This window comes from Oncorhynchus mykiss, chromosome 10 (assembly GCF_013265735.2).
Source record: "Oncorhynchus mykiss isolate Arlee chromosome 10, USDA_OmykA_1.1, whole genome shotgun sequence".
In the NCBI taxonomy this organism is placed as follows: domain Eukaryota; kingdom Metazoa; phylum Chordata; class Actinopteri; order Salmoniformes; family Salmonidae; genus Oncorhynchus; species Oncorhynchus mykiss.
The window spans coordinates 32,407,504-32,423,115 of record NC_048574.1 but is presented as its reverse complement, the minus strand read 5'-3'; the positions used below and the strand labels follow the sequence as shown (position 1 = coordinate 32,423,115).

The window sequence follows — 15,612 nt, the reverse complement described above, 5'->3', positions numbered from 1 at the left end:
TGTTTTGATGTTTCTTCAATATACCCATACCAAAGTGTACGGGGTTAAATTATGACAAATTCATTTAAAAGGGGAATCTAGAGCTCGAATAATGATGATTCGAGATAACACGTCGATATAGATGTTATGCTTTGTTTCAAAAGTATGTAATTTATTATATATGAAGAACGATTTGTATTGAATTTATATTGATATAATAACCCACCCCCTGATTTACAAGTGGTTCGTTCCCGAAAGGTGGGTGGGTTTCCCCTCCTCTCAAAGAAATGTGCTAGTCTGCAAGCCACCATCAACAATAATCTACTGCCCCACAGGCGCTCGAGGACCGAGGTGAAGGGAACTCAAACACCCGTGAATTCCCTTGACGATTTGACAAAGGATTAGCTAGCTACAAGGTAAATGTCAGACCGAAGAAATACATCATATGTCATTACCCTGTTTTATCGTTTAGATAGTGTTAGTAGCTATAATTTTGTTGGGCTCCTGCTGGAAATGATTAATCTTGACGACCAGATAAGATAACGGGTCACGATTAACGTAACGTTGGATAGCAAGCGTATGTTGGCTAGCTAGCAGCAAGTGTTATAGGTTTTGCTAGCAGCAAGCTAACATAATGTCAGTCGTTTAGTTAACTAGTTAGCCACTCATTTCAGGTGCATGCCAATGTAGCTAGCAAACTAGCTAGTTGTATGTGTTAGCTAGCTAGTCGTAAATTAGGCTAACTTTTTCAAATTTATGTTGTGAAGATGTTACTGTCATTTCCTCCAAGTATTAAACCTAGCTAACTAATGTTACTCAAACATAAAAAAAAACATCAGTTAGGGAACAGCGGTTGTTTTCTAGTTGTCCCTGCCATGGGCATCAGGTGGCAACAAATTCACTGAAGGCTGTTGCAAGAAAATTTACAATTATTGCATTATTATTATTATTATTATTATTATTATTATTATTGCCACACCTAAGGTTTAATTTAGAATTCAAATACATCCACATAATTATCCAGTAGGGTGTTACGGTTCCAAATGAAACTGTGGATTTGGTGTTATACTTGGGGAATACTGTGTTCCATGTTATAGAGAATCTTCTCAGGAACACAGAACACTTTATGATGAGGATATCTAATGATATGATTGAAAAAGATTGCGGACTGGTCAATGTTAATCCCTAGTAAATAATGGCACCAAACAGTGGCGACCTGTCATTCAGGGCAGGTAGAGCCCCACCTGCTTTAATCTCTACCTGTTTAGCTAAAAAAAACAAAATACTGCCTATTTAGCTTGATATTTTGGCATTAATTCATTTAATTCCATTTTTAAAGTGTTGAACGATTAGGCCTACCATGTCACACCTCATTTGCTTGCACTTGCTTATATTTAGCGCTGTGTTGATGATATAAGAACAAACCTACATTACCGTTCAAAAGTTTGGGGTCACTTAGAAATTTCCATGTTTTTGAATGAAAAGCATATTTTTTTTGTCCATTCAAATAACATCAGATTGATCAGAAATACACTGTAGAAATGTTTTGTTGTAAATGACTATTGTAGCTAGAAATGGCTGTTTTAGGGAATATCAACATAGGCCTACAGAGGCCCATTGTCAGCAACCATCACTCCTGTGTTCCAATGGCACGTTGTGTTAGCTAATCCAAGTTTATAATTTTAAAAGGCTAATTGATCATTAGAAAACCCTTTTTCAGAAAAAGGAGCATAAAACTGGCCTTAGACTAGTTGAGTATCTGGGGCATCAGCATTTGTGGGTTTGATTACAGGCTCAAAATGGCCAGAAACAAATAACTTTCTTCTGGAACTTGTCAGTCTATTCTTGTTCTGGGAAATGAAGGCTATTCCATACGACAAATTGCCAAGAAACTGAAGATCTCGTACTATTCCCTTCACAGAACAGTGCAAACTGGCTCTAACCAGAATAGAAAGAGTGGGAGGCCCCGGTGCACAACTGAGCAAGAGGACAAGTACATTAGTGTTTATTTTGAGAAACGAATGCCTCACAAGTCCTCAAATGGCAGCTTCATTAAATAGTATCCACAAAACACCAGTCTCAACGTCAACAGTGAAGAAGCGACTCCGGGATGCTGGACTTCTAGGCAAAGAAAAAGCCATATCTCAGACTGGCCAATAAAATAAAAAGATTAAGATGGGCAAAAGAAGACACACTGGACAGAGGAACTCTGAATGATCACACCTGTTTCTTGGTATGTGTGAATGTATGTTAAGGTAGTGTTTGCATGAACAAATCTTTATGCTTTATGCAAACAGAGTTTGAAACAACTTATGATATAAAATAAAACTTTTACTACTTGATGTAAATTAGATGCGTAATATGCTAATTAGTATGTACAGCGTGTCAAATTCCACATGTCAAGGTCATTCATTTATAGAAGGGTGGTCATATTGTTAACATATATTGATGTTTTATGCAGAACTGGGAGGTAACTATTTAATAAAGCAACACCAAATGATTAATATAACATTTTAAAAGCTTCTGCTTTTACACCTTTTAAGGAAGACAAACTTTTTTTTCCTTTTTTAACAGCACAAAGTTTGAGTTGGTGTGTGTGTGAGGTAGTACGTGTGTGCGCGTATTGTGTGATTAATATAGACACCACAGGACCTGGAAAAAGATGGGATGAATTTACATTAACATTGAATATAGACATAATAAATCTAAAATGCAATTCAAATAAATTCATTAGTTCCTAATCAATGGATGACACATGACTGGGAATACAGCTAAAAAAACCCCAGAAAGGTAGGTGAGTGTATCAGAAACCCAGTCAGGATCTGGTGGGAGCACCATTTACCTCCTGCAGTGAGACATGTCTCCTTCACATAGTTGATCAGGCTGTTGATTTTGGCCTGTGGAATGCTGTCTATTTCTCTTCAATGGCTGTGTGAAGTTGCTGGATATTGGTGGGGGAATCTCAAACATGTTCAATGGGTGATGTCTGGTGAGTATGTAGGCCATGGAAGAACTGGGACATTTTCAGCTTCTTGGTATTGTGTACAGGTCCTTACGACATTATCATGCTGAAATATGAGGTGATGGTGGTGGATGAATGGCATGACAATTGGCCTCCGGATCTCGTCACGGTATCTCTGCATTGAAATTGCCATCGATAAAATGCAGTTGTGTTTGTCGCTTATGCCTGACCATACTATAACCCCACCGCCATCATGGGACACTCTGTTCACAACATTGACATCAGCAAACCGCTCGCCCACACAACGCCATACACGGCATTTGCCTGGTACACTTGAAACCGGGATTAATTCGTGAAGAGCACACATCTCCAGCATGCCAGTGGCCATCAAAGGTGAGCATTTGCCCACTGCGGTCCATTACGAAGCCGAACTGCAGTCAAATCAAGACCCTGGTGAGGACGACGAGCACGCAGATGAGCTTTCCTGAGACCGTTTCTGACAGTGCAGAAATTATTGTTGTGTAAACCCACTGTTTCATCACCTGTCCGGTGGCTTGTCTCAGACAGTCCCGCAGGTGGAGAAGCCGGATGTGAAGGTCCTGGGCTGGCGTGGTTACACGTGGTATGAGGTTGCGAGGCCGGTTAGATGTACTGCCAAATTCTTTAAAACAACGTTGGTCGAGAAATGAACATTAATTTCTCTGGCAACAGCTCTGGTGGACATTCCAATTGCATGCTCCCTCCACTTGAGACATCTGTGGCATTGTGTAGTGTGACAACTGCACATTTTTAGAGTGGCCTTTTATTGTCCCCAGCACAGGGTGCATCTGTGTTATGATCATGCTCTTTAATCAGCTTCTTGATATGCCACACCTGTCAGGTGGATGGATTGTCTTGGCGAAAGAGAAATGCTCACTAACATGGATGTAACCTAATTTGTGCGCCAAGTTTGTTTTGTTTTTGTTTTAGAAATACTATTTTTGTACATATTTTTTTCATATCCCAGACATTTTTATTTCAGATCATGAAACATGGGACCAACACTTTCAATGTTGCCTTTATATTTTTCTTCAGTATAGTTGACTGAACTGTATAAACAATTATGACTATTTAGCATAAGAATTACAATTATTAACAATCAATGTATCCCATTTTAACTAGTCAGTTATGAGCAGGTGACCTGGTAACACAATGCCCTAACATCTAGCCTAGGCCTCTTTCATATCTCTCTTACTCTCTCTGACACATGCATACAAAAAAAACTCACTTGCCAAATTTCTCATTCTCTCCCATGGGTTTACTCAGCAAACTAGATGCAGTTTATCACAGTGCCATCCGTTTTGTCACTAAAGCACCTTATACCACCCACCACTGCGACTTGTATGCTCTAGTCGGCTGGCCCTCGCTACATATTCGTCGCCAGACCCACTGGCTCCAGGTCATCTACAAGTCCATGCTAGGTAAAGCTCCGCCTTATCTCAGTTCACTGGTTACGATGGCAACACCCATCCGTAGCACGTGCTCCAGCAGGTGTATCTCACTGATCATCCCTAAAGCCAACACCTCATTTGGCCGCCTTTCGTTCCAGTTCTCTGCTGCCTGTGACTGGAACGAATTGCAAAAATCGCTGAAGTTGGAGACTTTTATCTCCCTCACCAACTTCAAACATCTGCTATCTGAGCAGCTAACCGATCGCTGCAGCTGTACATAGTCTATTGGTAAATAGCCCACCCATTTTCACCTACCTCATCCCCATACTGTTTTTATTTATTTATTTTTCTGCTCTTTTGCACACCAATATCTCTACCTGTACATAACCATCTGATCATTTATCACTCCAGTGTTAATCTGCATAATTGTAATTATTTGCCTACCTTCTCATGCCTTTTGCACACAATGTATATATAGACTCCCCTTTTTTCTACTGTGTTATTGACTTGTTAATTGTTTACTCCATGTGTAACTCTGTGTTGTCTGTTCACACTGCTATGCCTTATCTTGGCCAGGTCGCAGTTGCAAATGAGAACTTGTTCTCAACTAGCCTACCTGGTTAAATAAAGGTGAAATTAAAAAAAATGGGTACACACTCTGCCAGCCAGTCAATCAGATCTTAGTATTGCAGTATTCTGTCTAAAACACTTAATGTGCTGTTACTGGAATATCTGCATATGTAGCCTAATTGAGTTATTTTTTGTCATTACTGCTGCTACACATGGTATGTACTTCTGAAAATACAATCTCTCTTTCGGGAGACTGTACTGCTGCTAGATGACTGATTTTAATGGATTTGGCGCATCGCACTTGGTCAAAACAATGTAATTGTTTTTATTTTAAGTACATATCGTAACGGCAGTAATGACGATAGTTGTTCTGCTAAACTCCTGATTTGGTGAGTGTATTCATTATTACTTTTATTATTTCTCTTTTCTTTCTCTGCAATGTTGGGAAGGGCCCATAAGTAAGCATTTCATTGTTAGTCTAAACCTGTTATCTGTCACATACTTTGTAAACAATGTTTTTTTTATTCAGTACCTAAAGTATTTTGACAACATTAGCTATCTAGCTTTATGCTCTCCTGTCTTGTTTTATTTAACTAGGCAAGTCAGTTATGAACAAATTCTTATTTACAATGAAGGCATACCAAAAGGCCTCCTGCAAGGACAGGGGCCTTGGATAAAAAATAAAAAAAAGGTTGCCTTTCCACTTGTTTTGTCATATTGTGCATATTTTTATTTGTGCTTTTACTGGAAGTTGTTTTCAAATGTCACTATAGGCTATATTTAGGAACAGTATAAAATAATGGGATCCTTGAATATGTGCACCCACTCATTCATTTTAATCTCATTGTGCAGTTTAGTTATGTAAGTCTTTAGATAAACGCAAGGAAGAAAAGGGTCCTGTGGGGGAGAGAGACAATTATTTTCAAGTTGTAATGAAATTACCTGCTTGGTTGTCAAATTCCAAAATGGTCACCTACAGTGGGGAGAACAAGTGTTTGATACACTGCCGATTTTGCAGGTTTTCCTACTTACAAAGCATGTAGAGGTCTGTAATGTTTTTTATCATCGGTACACTTCAACTGTGAGAGACGGAATCTAAAACAAAAATCCAGAAAATCACATTGTATGATTTATAAGTAATTAATTTGCATTTTATTGCATGACATAAGTATTGGATCACCTACCAACCAGTAAGAATTCCGGCTCTCGCAGACCTGTTCGTTTTTCTTTAAGAAGCCCTCCTGTTCTCCACTCATTAACTGCACCTGTTTGAACTCGTTACCTGTATAAAAGACACCTGTCCACACACTCAATCAAACAGACTCCAACCTCTCCACAATGGGCAAGACCAGAGAGCTGTGTAAGGACATTGGGGATAGAATTGTAGACCTGCACAAGGCTGGGATGGGCTACAGGACAATAGGCAAGCAGCTTGGTGAGAAGGCAACAACTGTTGGCGCAATTATTAGAAAATGGAAGAAGATGACGGTCAATCACCCTCGGTCTGGGGCTCCATGCAAGATCTCACCTCGTGGGGCATCAATGATCATGAGGAAGGTGAGGGATCAGCCCAGAACTACACGGCAGAACCTGGTCAATGACCTGAAGAGAGCTGGGACCACAGTCTCAAAGAAAACCATTAGTAACACACTACGCCGTCATGGATTAAAATCCTGCAGCGCACGCAAGGTCCCCCTGCTCAAGCCAGTGCATGTCCAGGCCCGTCTGAAGTTTGCCAAGGAATGGGAAAAGGTCATGTGGTCTGATGAGACAAAAATAGAGCTTTTTGGTCTGAACTCCACTCGCCGTGTTTGGAGGAAGAAGGGTAAGTACAACCCCAAGAACACCATCCCAACCGTGAAGCATGGAGGTGGAAACATCATTTCTTTGGGGATGCTTTTCTGCAAAGGGGACAGGACGACTGCACCGTATTGAGGGGAGGATGGATGGGAACAACCTCCTTCCCTCAGTAAGAGCATTGAAGATGGGTTGTGGCTGGGTCTTCCAGCATGACAACGACCCGAAACACACAGCCAGGGCAACTAAGGAGTGGCTCCGTAAGAAGCATCTCAAGGTCCTGAAGTGGCCTAGCCAGTCTCCAGACCTGAACCCAATTGAAAATCTTTGGAGGGAGCTGAAAGTCCGTATTGCCCAGCGACAGCCCTGAAACCTGAAGGATCTGGAGAAGGTCTGTATGGAGGAGTGGGCCAAAATCCCTGCTGCAGTGTGTGCAAACCTGGTCAAGAACTACAGGAAACTTATGATCTATGTTATTGCAAACAGGTTTCTGTACCAAATATTAAGTTCTGCTTACTTATGTCATGCAATAAAATGCAAATGAATTATTTAAAAATCATACAATGTGATTTTCTGGATTTTTGTTTTAGATTCCGTCTCTCACAGTTGAAGTGTACCTATGATAAAAATGACAGACCTCTACATGCTTTGTAAGTAGTAAACACTGCCAATTTTGCAGGTTATCAAATACTTGTTCTCCCCACTGTATGTAAGCCGGGGTAAGTTAATTTACAGAGAGTAAACATGGGTCACCAGACACACAGTTTCTGTTCTCTGTGAGATCACTGTTGGGTCCTCGTTTACATGGCTTTTTCATAAGCTTTTTAAAAGGTGTTCCATCGTTTTAAAAATCAGGTCATCCCTCTCCCTTCTCAAAAAGGGTGATCTCTATCTTCTGCGCTGTTTGATATTTCATCAGACATGCTTTGAGTGCACTGCCTTGAACAAACTGTACCTCTCAGCATGGTAATGACAGTCCCATTCATGATGAGCAATTTACATCCGAAAGTTTCCCGTTCCGTCTGACTAGTACAAGCCAAGATGTAAATTTGAAAGAGTTTCTCTGTTCAAGAATGAGGGAGAACTCTTAGGTCAATGGACGTTGTGCTAGTCTCATTTCCTTTCATGTCCTCTTATCTGTGTTTTGTGTTTCTCCCTCTCAGAGATAGTATGGACAAAGAGGAGCAGTTTGTCAACATCGACCTAAACGACGACAACATCTGCAGTGTCTGCAAGCTAGAGACCGACACGGGGACCATGTCCTTCTGCCACGTCTGCTTTGAGCTCAGCATCGAAGGTGAGAGAGTGAAGTAGGGGGGAGGATAACAGCTATCACATTTTTCATTCAACTCTTATTGGCCATCTGCTGCCTGGGAAGAACAGTGGCCTAGAACAGTTCTGGTGTTACTTGATAAAAAATGTAGTCAGTGGCAGGATGGCACACAACAGCACAGTAACTCCTTGTTCAAAAATGAATTGAATTCCGTTGGTCATACGTCCTTTAAATATGGTCTTGCTCCGCTACTGGTCGGACAGGTGTAGTGTGTCATAACGCAAGATGGAAGGGTCTCTTGTCAGAGGTCGCATTTATTTTTGGAAGATTGCAAAATATGACCTTTTTATGTTTCTCCTGTCTTAAAAGTATTGTTTCCGGTGATATTAAAACATGTTTATTTTATTTACTTTTTCCTCAACTTTTTTTCATTTACTTTCTATCAAGTCCAGCTAGTTTACACAGAGCAGATAGCTAGGTTGAATGTAGCCAGCTAACCCAATGCCTAATAATTATCATCATAAACAAATGTCATGAATACCATCAAGAACATTTTCGGAATTAAAATGGGAGGCTACAGTCATAATTGACTTAACAGCCAATGTATTATTCAACATTACTATTAAAATAGTACTCATTTGGATCATTGTTTACAAGTTGCTAGCTATCCTATAAAGCCATGGTGGAAAACTACATATTTGTTCTGTGGTTTTTCTACCTTCCTGTTCTGTTGACTGACTCTGGTCGGACTGAAGATGATGCAAAGTATGCGTCTCGCAACAGAGCCTTGGACGCAAGGGGGCACTGCAATGCCACTCTGGTGCGTGTTGTCCTCATTGAAATGAATGACTTCTGGCGCAGCACAATTGGAATGTGAATGAGGCTTAGCAGGGTTTGAAATGCACTTTTTGGTCCACCAGCCACTGTGGCAGGTAGGTAGAAAGAAATGATAATCTACCATCCACTGAAATGTTTTTACAAGCCAAAATAGTTTTCCCATAATTGCACAACAAAAATAAAACCAATAAACGGATGACCATGCTTTCGGTTTTTCTAAAACAATAAATGTATTACTAGTAAGAAGTAATGGGGTATATTGCTTAATTTCATTTGTTTCATTAAGTTACAGCCTTATTCTAAAATGGAATAAATAGTCAACAATAAATAGTGAAATCAACACACAATACCCCATAATGACAAAGCAAAAACAGGTTTCTAGACACTATTGCTAATTGATTAAAAATAATAACCTGAAATCACATTTACTTAAGTATTCAGACCCTTTACTCAGTACTTTGTTGAAGCACTTTTGGCAGCGATTACAGCCTCGAGTCTTCTTGGGTATGACGCTATAAGCTTGGCACACCTGTATTTGGGGAGTTTTTCCTGTTCTTCTCTGCTGATCTTCTCAAGCTCTGTCATCTGACAGAGATGGTTTTCCTTCTGGAAGGTTCTCCCATCTCCACAGAGGAACTCTAGAGCTCTGTCAGAGTGACCATCGGATTCTTGGTCACCTCCCTGACCAAGGCCCTTATCTCCCGATTTCTCAGTTTGGCTGGGCAGCCAAACATGTGTCAATTTATATAGACAGGTGTGTCTTTTCCAAATCATGTCCAGTCAAATGAATTTACCACAGGTGGACTCCAATCAAGTTGAAGAAATCAATGGAAACAGGATGCACCTGAGCTCAATTTCTAGTCTCATAGCAGAGGGTCTGAATACTTATGTAAATAAGGTATTTATGTTCTTTATTTTGAGTAAATCAACAACATTTTCGGAACTGTTTTCGCGTTGTCATTCATTTTTTTGCCATACTAGGCAGTGATGCAACCAGTCAGCATGCTCTCAATAGTGTACCCGTTGAACCTTTTTGATAATCTGAGGATCCATGCCAAATCTTTTCAGTCTCCTGAGGGGTAATAGGCTTTGTTGTGCCCTCTTCACAACTGTATTAGTGTGCTTGGACCATGTTCGTTTGTTGATGATTTGGACAACAAGGAACTTGAAGCTTTCAACCTGCTCCACTACAGCCCCGTCGATGAGAATTGGGGCGTGCTCGATCCTCAATCATCTCCTTTGTCTTGATCACGTTGAGGGAGAGGTTGTTGTCCTTGCATCACACTGTCAGGTCTCTAACCTCCCTATAGGCTGTGTCATCGTTGTCGGTTATCACTGTTGTGTCATTGGCAATCTTAATGATGGTGTTTGGAGTCATGCCTGGCCGTGCAGTCATCAGTGAACAGGGAGTACAGGAGGGTACAGAGCACACATCCTTGAGGGGTCCCCGTGTTTAGGATCAGCGTGTTGTTGCCTACCCTTACTGGCCCATTAGGAAGTCCAGGATCCAGTTGCAGAGGGAGTTGTTTAGTCCCAGGGTCCTTAGTTTAGTGATACGCTTTGAGGGCACTATGGTGTTGAATGCTGAGCTGTAGTCAATGAATAGCATAGGTGTTCCTTTTGTCCAGATGTGAAAGGTCCGTGTGGAGTGCAATAGAGATTGCAACATCTGTGGATCTGTTAGGCTGTGGATCTGTTAGGCCGGTATGCAAATTGGAGTGGGTCTAGGGTTTCTGGGATAATGGTGTTGTGAGCCATGACCAGCCTTTCAAAACATTTCATGGTTACAGACGTGAATGCTATGGGTCTGTAGTCATTTAGGCAGGTTACCTTAGTGTTCTTGGGACACAGACTATGGTGGTCTACTTGAAACATGTTGGTATTACACACTCAGTCAGGGACGAGTTGAAAATGTCAGTGTAGACACTTGCCTGTTGGTCAACGCATGCTCAGAGTACACGTCCTGGTAATCCGTCTGGCCCTGCAGCCTTGTGAATGTTGACCTGTTTAACGGTCTTACTCACATCGGCTACGGAGAGCGTGATTACACAGTTGTCCGGAACGACTGATGCTCTCATGCATGTTTCATTGTTACTTGCCTCAAAGCGAGCATAAAGTAATCTAGCTTGTCTTGTTCGTCACTGGGCAGCTCGCGGCTGTGCTTCCCTTTTGTAGTCTGTAATAGCTTGCACGCCCTGCCACATCCGATGAGCGTCGGAGCCGGTGTAGTACGATTCGATCTTAGTCCTGTGTTGACGCTTTGCCTGTTTTTAATGGTTCGTCGGAGGGCATAGCGGGATTTCTTATAAGCGTTTGGGTTAGTCCCCCTCCTTGAAATGGCAGCTCTACCCTTTAGCTCAGTGCAGATGTTGCCTGTAATCGATGGCTTCTGTTTGGGGTACTGCATGTACGTACAGTCACTGTGTGGGACGACGTCATCGATGCACTTATGGATGAAGCCGGTGACTGATGTGGTGCACTCAATGCCATCAGATGAATCCCGGAACATTTTCCAGTCTGCTAGCAAAACAGTCCTGTAGCTTAGCATCTGCTTCATCTGACCACTTTTTTATTGACTGAGTCACTGGTGCTTCCTGCTTTAGTTTTTGCTTGTAAGCAAGAATGAGGATAGAATTATGATCAGATTTGCCAAATGGAGGGAGAGCTTTGTACTCGTCTTTGTGGAGTAAAGGTGGTCAAATTTCTTTCCCTCTGGTTGCACATTTAACATGCTGGTAGAAATTAGGTAAAACGGATTTAAGTTTGCCTGTATTAAAGTCCCCTGCCACTAGGAGCGCTGCCTCCTGGACGAGCGTTTTCATGTTTTCTTCTGGCCGTATACAGATCATTGAGTGTGGTCCTAATGCCAGCATCGGTTTGTGGTGTTAAATAGGCAGGTACGAAGAATATATATGTGAACTCTCTTAGTAGATAGTGTGGTCTACAGCTTATCATGAGATACTCTACCTCTGGCGAGCAAAACCTTGAGACTTCCTTCGATATTCTGCACCAGTTGTTGTTTAGAAATATACATAGACCGCCACCCCTTTTCTTACCAGAGGCTGCTGTTCTACAGTGCCTTGCGAAAGTATTCGGCCCCCTTGAACTTTGCGACCTTTTGCCACATTTCAGGATTCAAACATAAAGATATAAAACTGTATTTTTTTTGTGAAGAATCAACAACAAGTGGGACACAATCATGAAGTGGAACGACATTTATTGGATATTTCAAACTTTTTTAACAAATCAAAAACTGAAAAATTGGGCGTGCAAAATTATTCAGCCCCCTTAAGTTAATACTTTGTAGCGCCACCTTTTGCTGCGATTACAGCTGTAAGTCGCTTGGGGTATGTCTCTATCAGTTTTGCACATCGAGAGACTGACATTTTTTCCCATTCCTCCTTGCAAAACAGCTCGAGCTCAGTGAGGTTGGATGGAGAGCGTTTGTGAACAGCAGTTTTCAGTTCTTTCCACAGATTCTCGATTGAATTCAGGTCTGGACTTTGACTTGGCCATTCTAACACCTGGATATGTTTATTTTTGAACCATTCCATTGTAGATTTTGCTTTATGTTTTGGATCATTGTCTTGTTGGAAGACAAATCTCCGTCCCAGTCTCAGGTCTTTTGCAGACTCCATCAGGTTTTCTTCCAGAATGGTCCTGCATTTGGCTCCATCCATCTTCCCATCAATTTTAACCATCTTCCCTGTCCCTGCTGAAGAAAAGCAGGCCCAAACCATGATGCTGCCACCACCATGTTTGACAGTGGGCATGGTGTGTTCAGGGTGATGAGCTGTGTTGCTTTTACGCCAAACATAACGTTTTGCATTGTTGCCAAAAAGTTCAATTTTGGTTTCATCTGACCAGAGCACCTTCTTCCACATGTTTGGTGTGTCTCCCAGGTGGCCTGTGGCAAACTTTAAACGACACTTTTTATGGATATCTTTAAGAAATGGCTTTCTTCTTGCCACTCATCCATAAAGGCCAGATTTGTGCAATATACGACTGATTGTTGTCCTATGGACAGAGTCTCCCACCTCAGCTGTAGATCTCTGCAGTTCATCCAGAGTGATCACGGGCCTCTTGGCTGCATCTCTGATCAGTCTTCTCCTTGTATGAGCTGAAAGTTTAGAGGGACGGCCAGGTCTTGGTAGATTTGCAGTGGTCTGATATTCAATATTATCGCTTGCACAGTGCTCCTTGGGATGTTTAAAGCTTGGGAAATATGTTTGTATCCAAACTCGGCTTTAAACTTCTTCACAACAGTATCTCGGACCTGCCTGGTGTGTTCCTTGTTCTTCATGATGCTCTCTACACTTTTAACGGACCTCTGAGACTATCACAGTGCAGGTGCATTTATACGGAGACTTGATTACACACAGGTGGATTGTATTTATCATCATTAGTCATTTAGGTCAACATTGGATCATTCAGAGATCCTCACTGAACTTCTGGAGAGAGTTTGCTGCACTGAAAGTAAAGGGGCTGAATAATTTTGCACGCCCAATTTTTCAGTTTTTGATTTGTTAAAAAAGTTTGAAATATCCAATAAATGTCGTTCCACTTCATGATTGTGTCCCACTTGTTGTTGATTCTTCACAAAAAAATACAGTTTTATATCTTTATGTTTGAAGCCTGAAATGTGGCAAAAGGTCGCAAAGTTCAAGGGGGCCGAATACTTTCGCAAGGCACTGTATCCTGCTGATACAGCTGTATGTTATTCATGTCGCCATTCAGCCACGACTCGGTGAAACAAGATATTACAGTTTTAATGTCCCGTTGGTAGGATATACGTGATTGTAGTTCTTCCACTTTATTATTCAGCAATTGTAAGTTGGCCAATAGTACAGATGGCAAAGGCAGATTAGCCACTCCTCACCGTATCCTTACAGGGCACCATGATCTCCTTCCGCGATATCTCCGTCTTTTTCTCCTGCGAATGACTGGGATGAGGGCCTTGTCGTGTGTCTGGAGTAAATCCCTCTCTTCCGACTCATTCAAGAAAAATGATTTGTCCAGCTCAAGGTGAGTAATCCCTGTTCTGATGTCCAGGAGCTCTTTTCGGTCGTAAGAGACCCTTGCAGCACACATATAAATCTCGGAGAAAAATTATTTGAATGTTTTAATGATGCGAAATTACTAAAAGTAGTTTTTAGGAGGGATCCATCCTCAATCATTAGGTGAGACAAACATTTTTAGCTGCCCCTTTAAGGGACAAACTGTTACCGTGGTGACTTGGGCACTTGCTTGTCTGTGATTGAAATAGACATGCTTACCCACAAGTGACAAAATCTACCCGCATTTGGCAGGTGGTGGGTGTTAATTTTCAACCCTGGGCATAAGGCCTTGCCAGTATAATTTTCCAACAGCTTTGGCTTATAGGAGAAAAGTCTGCACGGCAAGTTAACCACAGTGTGGTTTGTGTTCTGTGTGTGTAAGCTGTGGGCCCGGCAGGTTCAGGTGGGGGTGTAATGGCTTGAATCACCTCCCCCCACCACCTGTCTCAACACCTGTCCCAGTGAATCTGCTCCCTGTCTCTAGGTGAAAGTCCTAATGGATGATGTGTGTCGTTTGAGAGGATATGTTTTGGTGTCTATTCAAGCTCTGCCCTTGTCTTCATCAGGGACAGTGTGTAATTTCCCCATGCAGTGGACAGAATGGGTCTGAAGGGCCCATAAGAGGCGAGCTGAGCATCCATTCATTCATTCATTCATTCATTCACCCCCAACCCTTTCATTAGAACATGGTAGACAGACTGCTGCTCAGCCTCCTCATGCTTTGCCACTCCAATACGAGGTGCAGCAATGTGTTTGAAGTGCCTTTTTCCATTTTTAGTTAATGATTGGCCTATTTTGAATGAAAGAGAACGCTACCGCCGAGGGGACTTGATGTGCTGTGTGGCTCTCAGCGTTTGTCATCTCATGGACAGACGGAGCAACTGTACAAGGGCCCCTCTTTTGTGAGGGAGAGCCGTGCATTTATCTCCACATGAAAGGAGAATCATCCTATTGAAGCAGCTAATAGCAGAGCAGACTACATCAATATATATAGGCTAGGCTTATCTACCCTTATCTATCTATATATTTTTTTTTTAACTAGGCAAGTCCAGTTAAGAACAAATTCTTATTTACAATGACAGCCTACCCTGGCCAAACCCGGACTACACTTGGCCAAATATGCGCTGCCCTATGGGACTCCCAATCACGGGTGGTTGTGATACAGCCTAGACTCGAACAAGGGTCTGCAGTGACGCCTCTTGCACTGAGATGTAGTGCCTTAGACCGCTGTGCTATTTGGGAGCCCAATGATCCATCACTGAATACTTTTTTGGGTATAGTATTATGTAATTCTGACAGGAAGGGAAATTCATATGCATCAAGGATTTATGTGCTGTGCATTGAGCAGTTATCGAATCCTGGAACTAAGGGAATATATCCTGACTGAGGAATGATATATTATAATATATCCTGTTTGTTCCAGGCTGAGTTGTTTATTGTACTGCAGAAGGGATTTATTGTGAGTTTCCCAGAAAGAGCATGATTGTGAGTGGAATGGGCAGATGCCCCGGTCTGTGTTACCGTTGTCTTTGTTGCTCCACTGTGTCTTTTATGTGTCTAGATAAGCCTAGCCTATTTCGGCTATTGTTGCAGAGATTGTGATACAGCCTGTGTGGCCACTGTCCATGAAGTAAGCAGAACAGTCGGGCAGGTGGGATGTGCTTTGTTGGCTGCCTTTATGGGCAGGTGACATTTACAGTGCTTTCG

General features: G+C 41.9%; 1 protein-coding gene across 1 annotated transcript in view; it reads left to right on the top strand.

Annotated features, from left to right (window-relative positions):
- Nucleotides 1-235: 235 nt before the first annotated feature.
- Nucleotides 236-15,612, top strand: part of LOC110533654 (protein EURL homolog) — a 54,195-nt gene continuing 38,818 nt past the window's right edge. Inside the window, exons 1-2 of the mRNA XM_021618082.2 lie at nucleotides 236-395; nucleotides 7,902-8,035. Of these exons, the coding sequence (XP_021473757.1) occupies nucleotides 7,909-8,035 (127 nt within the window). The 5' untranslated portion in view covers nucleotides 236-395; nucleotides 7,902-7,908. The remainder of the gene's footprint in view (nucleotides 396-7,901; nucleotides 8,036-15,612) is intronic.